This window comes from Mercurialis annua, linkage group LG1-X (assembly GCF_937616625.2).
Source record: "Mercurialis annua linkage group LG1-X, ddMerAnnu1.2, whole genome shotgun sequence".
Lineage (NCBI taxonomy): Eukaryota > Viridiplantae > Streptophyta > Magnoliopsida > Malpighiales > Euphorbiaceae > Mercurialis > Mercurialis annua.
Window position 1 is genome coordinate 2,623,174 of NC_065570.1, and position 16,013 is coordinate 2,639,186.

At 36.4% G+C, this 16,013-nt stretch overlaps 2 protein-coding genes across 2 annotated transcripts; one reads left to right on the plus strand and one right to left on the minus strand.

Annotated features, from left to right (window-relative positions):
* The first annotated feature begins 772 nt into the window (after window positions 1–772).
* Window positions 773–6,033, plus strand: LOC126676195 (beta-galactosidase 8-like). Its single transcript, XM_050370352.2, has 19 exons — window positions 773–1,262; window positions 1,342–1,437; window positions 1,559–1,671; window positions 1,776–1,842; window positions 1,994–2,086; window positions 2,255–2,398; window positions 2,537–2,625; window positions 2,738–2,843; window positions 2,950–3,037; window positions 3,168–3,286; window positions 3,366–3,530; window positions 3,673–3,872; window positions 3,995–4,086; window positions 4,229–4,338; window positions 4,427–4,534; window positions 4,608–4,718; window positions 4,899–5,110; window positions 5,196–5,523; window positions 5,830–6,033. The coding sequence occupies exons 1-19, from the start codon at window positions 1,086–1,088 to the stop codon at window positions 5,938–5,940; spliced, it is 2,529 nt and encodes an 842-aa protein (XP_050226309.1). The 5' UTR covers window positions 773–1,085; the 3' UTR covers window positions 5,941–6,033.
* LOC126676205 (uncharacterized) lies at window positions 5,983–8,896 on the minus strand. The gene is made up of 6 exons (XM_050370362.2): window positions 8,587–8,896; window positions 7,930–8,109; window positions 7,636–7,717; window positions 7,442–7,549; window positions 7,181–7,339; window positions 5,983–6,340 (listed from the first exon to the last, which is right to left on the minus strand). The coding sequence occupies exons 1-6, from the start codon at window positions 8,836–8,838 to the stop codon at window positions 6,144–6,146; spliced, it is 978 nt and encodes a 325-aa protein (XP_050226319.1). The 5' UTR covers window positions 8,839–8,896; the 3' UTR covers window positions 5,983–6,143.
* Window positions 8,897–16,013: the final 7,117 nt, after the last annotated feature.

The following is a 16,013-nucleotide window of genomic DNA, read 5'->3' on the forward strand; positions in this document are numbered from 1 at the left end:
TTCACACTTTAACATTTAAAAATTTTTTTTTTTAAAAACAAATAGGGGTGAGAGCAAAACTACCGACCGACCAAATTAATAGATCGAACTAATTACTTTCCGTCAGTTTAGTTATAAGTTTGGGTTTCGGTCGATTCGATTTTGATAATATAAAATTTCGGTTTTTGGTCATTAGTTTAGTTTAATATTTTTTTTTGTTTTCTTGTATTTTGTCGGTTTTAATCTAATTACCGACCTATTTGGCAGGTTCGGTTTCAAAATTGCCTTTGGTCGGTTCGGTTTTAGTTCGAGTTTTATATTCCGTCGGTTGGATTTTTTTGCTATTAGGTCCATTGGTTAATTCAATTTGGTGATTGTGGGTTCGGTTTTGACCGAACCGACCAATGCTCACTACTAACCAATAAATTTATGAGAGTTGGTATGTAAATTAAACATCTAAATCAAGCACCATTCTCTAACTGATAACTGGGGAATGAAAAAAGATCATTTGTTTGTAATATACTACTAATTGATTTTGAAACTAAGCACAGTTGTTTTATCCAATTTAAATGCTTATGATAAATTTCAATTTTGAAAAATGATGAGATTCTAATCCCATAAAGTTTATTTCCTACCATACAATAGGACAATAGGACAGGCAAACCACCATAACCAGCCAAAAGATAATTTGATCCATTTTTGAGAAATTAAACCTCCACATAATAACTCCAAAGCAAAAGACACAAAATTATGAATCGTGTTTATACTATTTGAGTTATAGCTCGTCGGTTTTGTTGTCTCGTTCAATTTATGTTAAAAGCAACTTTTGTCCATTTCAGAATAATTGGTGAAATGACAAAACAACCATTACATAGCCAAATTATTGGATGGAATACATAGAGTTTGGATTATCTTAGAAACTGCCAAGAATTTATATTCATGAGAAAATGTATTTGCATATTCCTAGTTTTATACGCAAACAAATGAAAAAGAACAAAACCAAGAATTATAATTTAGTTGTGGATAATTTATTTCCTGCCTTTTGGTCTTTTTAATGAGCAAAGTCTAGTTCTTTTGATATTCCATGTTTTTGTGATACTATCACTATGGAAAGTAAAAATTCTCTAGCATTGGTTCTTCTGGTTGTTTCAATTATTACATGTACTTGTTTCGTAAAGGCAGGGTGTTCCACAGTGAGTTATGACCATAGAGCATTGGTTATAAATGGCAAGAGAAGGATTTTGCAATCCGGTTCTATACATTATCCTAGAACCACTCCTGAGGTGGGCTTTAGTTACGGAAATTATATTCATTTTCGTGTAGTTTGTTATTTACAATGCGTGGTTTGATTTGGAATTTCAGGTGTGGCCCGACATTATTAGCAAGGCGAAAGAAGGGGGATTGGACGTAATTGAGACTTACGTGTTCTGGAACTATCATGAACCTGTTAAAGGACAGGTAGCATTTTGAGTTTATGTATGAATTTGATGGTTTTCTTTCTGTTAGTTACATTAATGTTATGTTCGATGATTAAGTGTTAACAACTCTGATTTTTCGTTTGCTTTTCGATGTTTTGTAGTATTATTTTGAAGGCAGGTTTGACCTGGTGAGGTTTGTGAAAACAGTTCAGGAAGCTGGTCTTCTGGTTCATTTGAGGATTGGGCCGTACGCCTGTGCTGAATGGAACTACGGGTCTGTTCTGGTTACTGTTTCTGCTTATGCAATATTACACTCTTTTAATGTTATTTCGTTTTCCTTATTCGAAAGGATTTTTGAAGTTTGTGGCCTTACGACAGGGGATTCCCACTTTGGTTACACTTCATTCCTGGAATTCAGTTTCGTACGACAAATGGACCATTCAAGGTGCCTTATGATCCTGGACACTGCGAATATTTGAACTCTTTACCTTCAGAATTCATTGTCAAGTTAATTGTGCATAAAGAAAACTTACTTATGCCAAATGAATATATCCTTTTCCTGTAAGATAATCTCATTTACATTGGTGTCGTTACAGGAGCAAATGAAGCGTTTTCTTACAAAAATTGTAAATTTGATGAAGGAAGAGAATCTCTTTGCATCACAAGGAGGGCCAATCATTCTTGCTCAGGTGACTGCTTACTTTAGTTTGTTCCTTAAATTATTTCATTTTTCAGAAGAGAGTGCAAAAGTTCATCTCTGAGCTGCTGTCTATCTAATCTCCATCATATGTAAAGTTAGCCATTGAGTGTACTGATTCAGTATTGAAAAATTCATGAGTCTTCATGTCCTGTCACAGGTTGAGAATGAATATGGAAATGTTGAAGGGTCATATGGTATTGCTGGAGAGTTGTATGTTAAATGGGCTGCAGAAACTGCTGTCGGTCTGAATACAAGTGTACCGTGGGTGATGTGCGCACAAGAAGACGCCCCTGATCCAATTGTATGTATAACTTTACATGGATGGACTCATTCTGTTTCCTGCTGACAGAATGAGAGGAAATTAAAATAGTTTATTTCCTTTTATTTCTTATGACTTGAAAGGTGTCATTTGTGTTCTATAATGATAAGCTACTTGCAGTTAAATACATGCAACGGATTCTACTGTGATCGGTTTACTCCAAATTCTCCTTCCAAACCAAAAATGTGGACTGAGAACTATAGTGGATGGTATTCAGTTACATCTTTTTGTTGTCTAATCATTTCTCTTGTACGTAAATGTTCTGTGGTATTATATTACAGTTTTTGTTCAAGAAAATGAGTATTCTTGATGATGTTGAAGGTTTCTTGCATTCGGTTATGCGGTTCCATACCGACCTGTCGAGGACCTAGCGTTTGCTGTTGCTCGCTTTTTTCAAACAGGCGGTACTTTTCAAAACTACTATATGGCAAGTTTATACTCTTGTTGCTGTTAGCATATTGCCTTATAAGCATTTAGATTAAAAAGCCAACATTCTACATTTCTAAAAAAATCAAGCTGACTCTTACTTGCAGTATTTTGGTGGAACCAACTTTGGCAAAACAGCTGGAGGCCCTTTGGTTGCAACAAGCTATGATTATGATGCTCCAATCGATGAGTATGGTAAACTTCCAAATCTGAATGCCTCAGTCTTGCCTATGTTGAGCTGCATCCTTTTCGTGTTCTTTCTAAATAGAGATCTTCGGTGCAATTGAAATTCTAAAAAATCACATGAGAAATGTTTTAAGTGCAGGCTTTATTAGACAGCCGAAGTGGGGTCACCTACGCAATTTACACAAATCCATAAAGCATTGTGAAGAATATTTGCTTAGCTCAGATCCAATTCATCAGCAGCTTGGCAATAACTTAGAGGTACATTAGATGTTTCGACAAATTTACATCTCCATCTATACCGCAGTTATATATTACTCCTTCTGACTGCTCTTTTCAGGCACATGTCTACTATAAGTCTTCCAATAATTGTGCAGCTTTTCTTGCTAATTATGACAATAGTTCGGACGCAACTGTTACTTTCCACGGAAATTTGTACTTTCTTCCTGCTTGGTCTGTTAGCATACTTCCAGATTGTAAGAATGTTATTTTTAACTCAGCCAAGGTACACACATTCTGTTGTTTATGAAATTTTAAATTCTTTTAGCGTATAATCGCCTTCTCTTCACAATTTCACTCATAGGATTTGAAACTGTAAATTGCCAGCTTTATTGAATTGTTTAGATGTATCATTCTTCATTTTGAAGGTTGTTTCGCCAAGACATCTTGGCGACGGATCTTTCGCTCACTCATCTTCTTTAAATGAGATCTCATTGAAACAAACCATGTGGAGTTGGTATAAAGAAGAAGTGGGGATTTGGGGTAACAATTCATTTACAGCTCCAGGTCTACTAGAACAGATTCAGTCGACAAAAGATACTAGTGATTTCCTATGGTACTCAACCAGGTATTGTACTTTCATGATCATCATGTCTTCCTTTTCTTAGTTATCTCATTTTGCATGAACTTTGCTGATTTATTTTTCCATTTTCCGTTTTTCATTTTGGGTTTGGATCGCCTGATTTGCAGCATTAATGTGAATCATCAAGAGAAAGATGTCACTCTAAATATTGAGAGTTTGGGGCATGCAGCACTAGTGTTTGTAAACAAAAGACTTGTAGGCAAGTAGTTTACTTTCTGATGGGACTTGAAGTTTTTTAACCTTTTTATGCAGTTTGGATCGGAATTTTATAGTTGCTGCAACTAAATTTTATATCCTTTATGGACTGATAAATGATGAACATCACATTCGATATTCTGCAGCATTTGGATACGGCAATCATGATGATGCAAGCTTTTCACTCACTGAGAAGATTAATCTTAATGAAGGAAATAATACATTAGACATTCTAAGCATGATGATTGGTGTACAGGTTAGTCAGTAAAAATTTCTTTCTGGAGCTCGTTATACTGATGTATCAGAACCATTACGTTTCTAATAATTTTGTCTATGCATTTCAGAACTATGGACCATGGTTTGATATTCAAGGAGCTGGAATTTATTCCGTTGTGCTTCTTGGTCAAAGTGATGTAAAGATGGATCTATCTTATGAAAAATGGACCTATCAGGTTGGGATGTTGTTATACGTAAGCACTTTGCGATCTGAACATCACATTACTTAGACATTTTCCTCTCTTTCAGGTAGGTCTTGAAGGAGAATACCTTGGACTGGATAGGGCCGATCTGGCAAATAGTTCACTCTGGACTCGGGGGACTTCTCTACCTGTAAATAAGAGCTTGATATGGTACAAGGTAAATAGTTCATTCTGTTCTAACATTTCTGTTTTTGTGCAATATAGACTCTACGTAGCTGCTTTAGTAGAGTGCTGATGATATTTATTCGTAGTCAGATCACTCTTGTTTACTTTTACGGGATTCTGATGCACTACTCTTGAATTCTTCATTCCGGTTTTGATGTTATGTTTTTATCAGGGTACTTTTGTTGCTCCTGAAGGGAAGGGTCCTATAGCTTTAAATCTTGCAGGCATGGGGAAGGGTCAGGCTTGGGTCAATGGGCAGAGCATAGGACGATATTGGAGTGCATACCTCTCACCGTCAAAAGGTTGCACTGATAATTGTGATTATAGAGGAACTTATGATCCATTCAAATGTTTAAAAAAATGCGGTCAGCCTGCTCAATCACTGTAAGAAATGCGACAAATATAAACTGTTACTTATGATTATTATCGCATTTTCTGCATTCACTTATGGAGAAGGAACAATTTCCAGGTATCATATCCCACGGACTTGGGTTCATCCCGGTGAAAACCTACTAGTTCTACATGAAGAGCTTGGGGGTAACCCTTCAACCATTTCTGCATCAACACGAACTGGACAAGAAATATGTTCGATTGTATCAGAGGATGATCCCCCACCAGCTGACTCTTGGAAACCCAACTTGGAATTCAAGTCGCTGAGCCCTGAAGTTCGGCTTAGCTGCGAACAAGGATGGAAGATTACGTCTGTTAAGTTCGCTAGCTTCGGCACTCCTGCTGGAAACTGTGGCACATTCAGTCCAGGATATTGTCATGCTGATATGTTAGACATTGTTCAAAAGGTAAGACAAGTGTTTCAGAACTTTATACATCTCCTCATAACAAAAAAAAAGTTAAATTTAAAATTTTAAAATATGAAATTGACATTTAGTATATGATATTATAAGGATTACAAAATTTCGGAACAAAACAATTTAGAATTTTGGATATTCGAGATACAAAAACCTCTTTAATTTTCAATTACTATGTATTAGTACAATTCGGTCCAAAAAACATTAAAACCCAACTAATATTTTCAAATTAGGTACTCAGTTCGGTTCGTGAGATCCAAAATCATTAATGAAAAACCCCTTTTCATGAATTTACAGGCTTGCATTGGTCAGGAAGTTTGTTCAATATCCATATCAGCAGCCAACCTTGGTGACCCTTGCCCTGGATTTCTTAAAAAATTTGCAGTTGAAGCTCTTTGCAGCGAGTAATTCTGAGGATTATATGTTTAGCACTCATGAATTTCTGTACCATGTCGAAATTTAAATCTATTAGTCATTTCTTGATTACAGTTTATTCCTTAATTACAAGAACACTTAGAAAGAAGTTCGGAATAAGTGCTCCATTCGTACATTCAGAACACATCACTATCAATGTCATTACCGGCTAAAAAGCCGCTTAACCATCCATGGCATCATGTGAGTAGCAAGATCTTGCCGATGTGCTGACTACTTTCTATGAGCCGGTGAGCTTCTGCTGCTTCGGATAATGGAAAAGCTCTGTAAACCACAGGCTTCACCTTTCCTTCAAGGATTGCAGGCCATACATTCTTCTCCACCTCGTTCACAATTTCTCCTTTGTTTTCTGTACTTCTAGTTCTCAAGCCAGCCGCTAGAAAATACAATCATACACAACAAGCATATTATTGTTACGTTCCAATGCAGAATAACTCTTTATTAAATCTATCTTGCATTTTGAAGCACAGAACAATAACTCATCAACTAAAGCCAAAGAAACATATAATATAAGGACACCACTAGGACTTTTTAAAATGAAACTTATCTAATCATTCTTGCCATGGAAAGTATAGTTGTTTTTGTAATTTGTGCATAATTGGTAGATGGTAGCGAAATTTAACAGAATATACTTTTTCTTTCACTGAACAAAATGTTAATTTACCAGAAAAGAAAAATGTACAACATTATATAATTTTAGACACGATACGATTAAATGACACGAGATAGGATTAAATGACACGAGCTTCCATTACATGACACGCCACTCCAGTGAACATAATCTTAATTTACTAGAACAGCAAAATGTACAACATTATATGGCATGACGCTAAACCTGGTAATTTGAGACACGATGCGATTAAATGAAACAACACTACACAAAGCTAAGCGGTTTGAGTTTGATATAAACATGTCTGTGTCATAAATGGGTTAACCCGTTTATGACAAGATTAGAAAGCCAAAAAGGATTATTAGAATTCAGAACCCTGCTCAAATTTGCCCGTTAAATTGCAGATTGTATTAACCCGTATGAATGTGAATGCAAAATCTTGGACGGGAAGAAGGAAATGTAATGAATTCAAGGAAAACGGGACTAATATGCAATACAAAACTCATCCACTGAAGCATACATCTTAGATGACAAATTCATTTGTGACCTTGCCACTCAAAGTCTACAGAACAAAGACCCATAATGAATAAAGGACTTTGGTAATACCTTGCACCGTAAGGCGCTTTGCCAACAATGAAGCCAGATTTACTTCTGTTACAGTTCCACCCATGAAGCCAATGATAAAAAGCCTCCCACCAACATTTAAGCTGTCCAGATTTCTCTGAAGGTAAGGTGCACCAATACAATCCAAAATGACATCAACACCTGTCATTAAAGAAAAACCAGCTTTAAGAAAAGAAGAAATAAATCTCAAGCTTTTATTTAGCAAGGCTATTTGTCGATTGTGTACAATGATTACAACCATACCTTTGCCACCAGTTTCCTCCTTTACCCGTGCAACAAAGTCCTCAGTCTTGTAATTGATGCCTACATCGGCACCCAGCTCCTTACAAGCAGCTACTTTTTCCTCACTCCCTTGTGATTAACAAATAAAAAACATGAACACTAGTTTGACACATTTTGATGAAAAAAAAGGAACCGGATAAAAATTGCAGTCAAACCTGCTGTGACAAACACTTTAACACCACGGTATTTGGCTATCTGAATTGCAAAAGTGCCAATCCCACTAGAACCCCCATGAATCTATAATTTAAATAAGCATTAGCTCAAGCAATGTGCCTGCCGCACGTTAAAGACTTCAGGCGGAAATGGACATAACTAAAGTTTCTATCTAATAAACTACATAACACAACCTAAGAATCTAATTAAGGTTAGAGTTAGAGACACTAACAAACATTAACATATATTTCACTGCACCAGCACACATTTCAAGATAAAGATAGATCAGAAGTTACCAGAAATGATTCTCCAGCAGACAGCCGACTCATCATAAAAACAGTGGACCAAACAGTACAAGCAACCTCAGGAAAAGCAGTAGCATCCGTAAGCGAAATACCAGATGGAACAGGAAGAACCTGTCCAGCCGGAACCGCCACTTTCTCCGCATACCCTCCTCCACTAAGAAGTGCACATACCTGCATAACAATTCAAAGCAGCCTCAACAACAATAACCTTTATCATTTATAGTAATCATCACATAACAGAAATATCAGGTGTCTCTAAAATCTTAAAAAACATAATATCAAAAACAAATCCTTCTAATCATTAACCAAACTTGACATAAAGCAAAAGCAAGTCAATTCAAGTCCAAATTCAATCTTATTTACTAAATATCATAAAGATTCAATTTCTTTTTGGGTAACAAGACTCACTTCCCTGACCCGAAGCCCAGATATGGACCGCCGACAAGCCCATATACCTGGCAATTCCGCACTATAATGGTCAACAGCCTGGTCGCAACCACTCCAATTACAAGAAAGGGCATAGCCAGGGTTTAACCCGCAATCATCAGACCAAACCCGTGTGAACTAAAGATTCAATCTTTTTACTGGCCCATTTACTTATATGAACTAAATTTGCTGAATTTGAAGAAAGTTGGATGATTAAAGTACCTGATCGCCAACTTTCCAGCGAGAAACAAGTGTCCCAACAGCTTCAATGGTGCCAGAACATTCAAGACCAGGGTAGGGACTGGCACCCTTAGGAGGTGGGTACTTGCCTAATCTTTGGATGGTATCAGCGCGGTTAACGGCGGTGGCGTGAACCTTGATCAAGACCTCATCGTCTTTAAATTGTGGGTCTTCTACTTCTTGTAACTGTAGAACTTCTGCTGCACCTGGTGTTGTTATCACTACTGCTCTCATTTTTTTTCAACAAAAATGATTAGAGAATGAGAGTCTGCTCGGTTAATATCGAATATGTGTTTCTTTAAAGTAAATAATGGCCAAATCCGTCCTTTTTGAGGTCCCTGTATTTTTACTATTTTGTTCATATGGTAGTTTTTTAAAAATTTGTCCTTATTTAGTACTTGTTTACCTATATTATTTTGAAGTTTTAGGTTCTTTATAATGGAAAATGTGTGTACACTATACGAGAAATACTTGAGTGAACCTAGTCCGTCACGTAAGATTGTGAACTATCCATTAAATACATGACACATGGTGTTATTAAATGTTGTATCCAATCAATAAATATCACATTAGTTAATGATATTTTAATTAAAATTAAATGCACTTTATTGATTGGATACAACATTTAATAATGCCACATGTCATGTATTTAATGGATAGTTCACAATTCTACGTGGCGAACTAGGCTTACACAAGTATTTTTCACACTATACTCACCAAAAACACGCATGAGACTGATATAAGGAGGGACCAACAAATAAAAACTTAAGAATATAAAGACCAAATAAATAAAAATTTAAAGGTACATAAATTTATTAAATTAAAAACTTAACCTATTAATCCAAACTCATTTTATCTATTTTCACGTGATAATGATAACGAAAAAAAAAATCTATTAACATAGACGAAGCTAGGGTAGGGCCAGTGTAATAACCCAAAATACTTAATTAGCTAATTGGACCACGTGTCCAGTTTTGATTCGCCAGAATGGTGATATCAGAAGAATTTCTGAAAAAAGATAAAGTAAATAAGTTTCAAGTAGGTCGGTTTTGAGAAATTAACTATGAGAAAATTTAAGGTTATATTTCAATTCTAAATTTAGAATTGGAATTGAAAGGAAAAATGTCAAGAAAAGTCCAAAATAAAGTACAGGGACCAAAGTGGTAATTTAGCCACATTGTGTCGGAAATAGAAATATTGAATTTTGACGGGAAAGTATTAATATCGGGTTTCGTATTATTTATTGGATATAAATAATACGTATAAGTTATAATAAAAGGATTTATCGATTTAGTTATGGACTAAATCGTATAAAAGAAAAGTTTAAACGATAAATGGTAAGAAACAAAAAGGACAAGGACTAAAATGGCACTTTAGCCAAATGATATAAGAAAGAAAGATATGAATCAGAGAGGGAGCAGAAGGATCGAGAGAAATGGAGGAAAATATCGACGATACCGTCGTTTCGCCGCCGTTTCGCCGTTCGACGTCCGATTCGGGTGATTTTCGCGGCGATTTCTTCAGAATCGAAGCCTCTATCAACCCTAAGCATCAAATCAAGGTAATAGGTCGGTTTTTAGCTTGAAAATGATGAGTTTAAGGGCTGTTTTGAGTTAGGATTTTGTTTGGATTGAATTTGACGTTTTTGAAGTTATTATAGCGTTTTAATGAAAACCGAGATGCGGGTTTTGTATAGTTGGATGTATAGAACTTCGGGATAGCTGAAAAGCCCCGGAAAACGACTTTCCGGGGGGCTGTCATGAGTGTGCGTTCGCACACATTGAGTGTGCGTTCGCACACTCCCTAAGTTTTAGGGTGTGCGTTCGCACACTCACTGTGTGCGTTCGCGCACTACCCTAAACTTGGCAGATTCAAAATCCCAACGGTCAGTTTATAGATTTGCCTCTTAGGAACGCGTCTGTCAAATTTCAGCTCGATCCGACGGTTCAATTGGGAGAGATCGTCGTTTTACTAAACAGTGTCAGTGTGCAGGCAGCACCTGCGCACTGTCCTGAAAACTCCTTAAAACTTCATCGAAATGAAACTAAACCTTAAAATTTAAAAGCATTATACGTATAGGAATACGAGATTCACGTCTAATCATTAAACATTAATTATTTATCAGACGTGTCAGAGCAGAGAGGTCAGTAGACGTGGGATAGCAAGGGCATATCATTTCATCGACCATATTTGTGATTGGATTGCGGTCACTGTGAGTTGCTCTTTACTTTCGTGTATTATACATATAAAGTTATTTTATATTGATATGTATACTGTTTTTACGCATCGCATGTTAGATGATTTGATTAAATATTATATGTTTCTATCAAATGTATATACGAGAACTAGTATGCGATCCGAAGAAACTAGCTACCTATTGGGTGTCAATAGGCTGTGTGATCACCAGTATCGAGTCAGTCTAGTATGTTTGCATTGAGAAATGACTTGACACAGCTGGGAGCTGTTGATGAATATGATATTTACGATTGGGTTATGATTTCGATACGCAGAGTGAACTCGGCTACGGTGTAGCCTGGAAGTCCCCGTATCGAGTGGCTGGGCCACCAGCGAGTTGGACTCGCAATTGATATTTACGATTGGGTTGAATGATATATGATTATTCGAGAGATGTGTCACATGCTAGGATATTAGTTTCACACGGATCGAATACATGTTTATATGTTTTATATTATTGTTTTCTTGAGATGCGATGCTATGTTTTTAAATTAATACCGTTAGTAAAATGCAACCTCACTCAGTATTTTCCCAAATACTGACCCCTCACCTTTGATGTTTTCAGGTACTTAGTATGTGGACCTAGCTAGAGGCCAATTTTGAAGTCCAGAAGTCAGTTGTATATGTTTAGTATCTGACTTCTGTGAATGCTGCAGTAGTGGTCCCGCGTTGACAGAGTCGTAGCCTAGACAGCAGTACACATTGAGTGTACATATTACTTGCTGTCCAGTTTAGATGTTTTGTAGGCTACGTGTTTTATATGTGGTGCATGGCACTAGGTGCCAGTGATATGTTGGATACACTAACTGATGTATATAATACCGCGAGGCCAGTTCGTACGAGGTACGGTAACTAGAGCCCGCGAGGATAACAGAACAGTTAGTGTAAATGTTTGTGTATACATGTTATGTATACTTGCTTCTGTTGCTTTATGTTATTTGTTTATTATTTGCGAAAAATTAATAGTGATTTAAGGCTTGCTACGGGTTCCGGAGCTACCACTCCCGTTCCCTAGCGCCGGTTGCGGCTTAATATTTTGGGTCGTGACAATTGTGGTATCAGAGCAGTTGGTCCAGTTACCACTGCAAGTTTGTTTTGATGATTGTTTGAGAGCAGTTGGTCCAGTTACCACTGCTAGTTTGTTTTGGATGTCTGTCTGAATTGTGAAACTCTGTCAGTAAGTAAACCTAGGAACTACTGCAGCAAGAGAGTCAAACCTTAGTTGTTTGCATTTGATTGATGTGTGCATTATTAGTAAGTTCCATAAAGCGTGCGAACCGAGATGGTTAAATGGAGAAGTGATGAATATTTGTGTATATGAGCGGATAAGGCAACTAAGTGTTTATTACTTGTGTAAGGGATATTCAGTGATTACGTATTTGCGAATTACGTATAGATTGATTTGAATTTAATGTTTGTGATGCCTTACGAGATGATATTGAAGTTAAGTAAGGAAAAAGAGGGCTCAGATGGTCGCTGGCATTGGAGTTGTTTCTTTTTAGCATGTCTGGGCAGAACGGAGCTCAGTCACATGCTGCAGAGGAATGGGAGGAAGCACCTCCTATCTGTCAAAATGGATTTCACAACGAAATAGGCGGACCATCTGAAGTCCACCAGAATGGATTACACTCAGATGCTAGGAGATCACCTGAGATATATCAGAATGGTTTCATGTCAGTATCAGAAATTGATAGTTCTTTTAGGGTTAGAGGTAGAACTCACTTGCTTGAAATGGAGTACAATGAAGAAAGTGAGGAAGAATCAGAATAAGTTCATCAAGAAGAGGACTTTGAAGAAGAAGAGTTATCAGGTAAGTCAGACGTCGAGGAGTACCGAAGTAAACATTTCCGGTCCAATGTGCGGAGGTACCGCAATTTGAGAGAAGATGGAGGGCTAGTAAATGGCCAGGCACAAGGGGTTTTGAATCAGGTTAGGAGACAAATGCGCTCCTTTTCTGGAGGAATACTACCAGTGGGACTGTGTTCCACTGACTTTTTACGTATGGTCGAGGGAGTCCCAAATCTAGATAAAGATAATGAGACAATTAATCGTAGATATGTCAGAAGATTAGGACCAGAGTTTGATGAGCTATACGAGTATGTTCACGAACACTTTGGAACGCTCACTATGATGGCCCGTAAGATCGAGGCTGACCACGAGTGGGATGGCAATCCTGTTCGACCCTACTTTTTCAGATGTACGTTCTATCCAGATTATACTTGTCAATCCTCTGGTATTAGGACTAACCCCCACTCCGTGCATAGAGGCGGAGTCAACTCCAGTAGAAGAGTTAAGGGTCGACACACTGGAATAGTTATTAGGAAACCTAGCGTTCCACATCAGGCACCCTTAGGTATAAATGATTAATATGCTTTGAGTATTTGTGTTTATATGTTGCATTGTTGTGTATATGTTTACTGCATGCATGATAGAGCATAACGAGTAGAATGTACCTATAGGATAATACCTCAGATAGGTAGGGCCTATAGGAAGCGATATTGACAAACACGTGCTTAAAAAAAATGAATATATAAACATAATTTACAAAAACAATAATATAATAAACGATAAATAATACATTTATCGCGAACGTAATTCCTGTATTACGTTCTAGAAGTTGTGAAGAAAGAGATGGGTTACCAACAGGGAATCGATATGAAACATCGGTACCTGCGTTTGTACAGGACATGACATGGTACAGAGTGTTAAAGAAGTGGTTGTGGTGATTACAGCAGTAGAAAATGTTGAATTAAATTAAGTTATCGGAGATATGGAGAAAGAATTGATGTGATAGGAGAATAGTCAGGAAAATGACAGAAGGTGACAGCAATACAAAAATTTGAAATGTACCCAATAATAATAAAGAAAGCCGTTAATAGTCGCAGAGTGTACAACCTGGAGTAAACTTATGTTTTATGAAAAGTATGAAGAATTCTTAAGATTTTTCAAAGTACGATTGTGCTCAGACATCGCATATGACATTGCATAATCACGATAGGAATACATAAGAAAATGATTTTCGAAATGTAGATCATGCATCATATCTTTACAATGATAAAGAAAAATGCGATTTTGAGCAACTCTTTGGTGATGAGAGGTGTCATCACTCTGAGCTACAATTGTACTAATGATTTCAAACGATTTATGAAAAGTGATTTAAAAGAGCTGGCCAGCCAAAAGATGTTTTGAAATCTTTTATTAGTAAGTGAACTCAGATGTGAAACTCTGCGACGGATAATAAAATGTTCTTAGTAAATAAGAATAAAATTTAAAAGCAAATCTCAATAACAGAATAAAGCCCTGTTAATGATAATTGCAATAATGTTAAGGGAGCTACAGTGAAATGTGAACGAGGAGTTATTGCCGGAGAGCGAACGCAGTCAAGATGCAATGCGCTGGCAATATTTAAGGATATAGTAATTATCCTTATGATAAAGTAAAGGATGAAATGACAGAGAGTCATATTAAACGAAAGAAATACAACGAAAATGCAAGAATGAAGAATATAATGAATATCATTATGTTGAGATAAGTAATACTGCGATCGTGAGTCATATCGGAGGAGGGAAATTAAAAGTATAAAAGACGATAATATGAATGATGAACATCAAGTGATATTTTAAGGATATATAACCTTATCAATATCAGTGTTTGAAGATATAAAAGTAGAAGGAGAAGGAATACGAAACGACGAAGAAGATAATCTTGTAAGACGTGAAAGTTTGAAAGTAGATAGTTCAAAAAGATAAGTGATGCTAATTGACTGATATTAGGTGAAGTCACTAATATCAGCATTAAGAGTTATAAGTTGTGTTAACAGAAAAGAGAAGAGTTAAGTTATGAAACTCTAGTATAAGGACAAAAGCACACGTATAGGTATACATGTCAGTAAATATAAGAATAATGGATAAGATGAAAGAAAGTATAATGAAGGGACTCATATACCCTTAAGATTTAGTAAGATGAATAGAGAAGTGGAAAGTTCTAGAGATACGTCAGAAAGATTATCAGAGTGGAACAGCATTAATTGAGCTATTATAAACGAAGGAAAGACGTAGCGAATACAGTAAGCAAAGGATGAGATGATACTTCATCGCTATTGGATAGATAGGAGTGAATTGTATCTAAGGAGCCACAATGTCATAAGAACGAGAAAGGGTATAACAAGTAAGAGACAAGACAAAAGTCGGTATTAGTATAAAGAGATCAAGTTGTTTAAAAGACAATTAGAATCGCGTTATAAGTGCTAAGGAAGCATAAGGAATGTAGGACAACAAGAATCGAAACTATTCCCTAATTTTGGGAGTTACAAAGTCAAGTGCAATCTAAAATGTTAAGAATAGTCGAAAAACACTTCAAGAAGGAGATGAAGGACAAAATAAGATAAGCTGAGGAACGGTTATAATCAATATTAAGATAGAATCTTAACGAGCAAAAGTAAAGTCGTAGAGTTAATTGAAAGTAAGAAACTGAAGTGTAAGATAAAAGAGGAAATTGATTATACAGTAAGAAGGATTCTTAAGAAATTTAAATATTAAAGAAACGTGTGAGATTATTATGAGGTCATCATGGATAAGGAATTGTGACGTAAAGGAAAAACAGCTTTGACTAATAAGTCAATAAGAAATTTGAGTACAAAAGTATATAAAATATTAAAGGTCTGTTGAATCAGTCAGAGATTAAGGTGATTTAAAGGAAGAACATCGTAAGCGGAAAAGTCAATAAGAGATTCGAGGCGAACCTCAAAGAAGCAACTAGAGGGAAGTGAAGAGGATAAGAATACGAGTAGTACTAGTAAACAAGGACAACTGTATAAGCTATATAACCGAAAGTAATGTGAAAGGAAACGTTTAAGACAATGGTAAAGGACGAAGGATCACGACCAACAGAACAACGTGAAGTTCACGATAGTTTAAAAAGAGCAAGGGAAAAAGAGATTGAAGATAGTAAAAGATGTAGTAGGCTCAACTACGTTAAGAAACAAGTGAATGTGTTAGACTTGGAGCAAGATGAAAGAGATTGGTTGATTAGGAATGAAGTGCCAGATAATGATAGAAAGGAGTAAGAAATGACGAGGACCCGCTAGGAAAGGAAAGTGACAACTACAGACGATAGTAAAGATCATAATTGCAAATTATGATTACAAGAGAAAATACTCATAGGGAGTATGAATA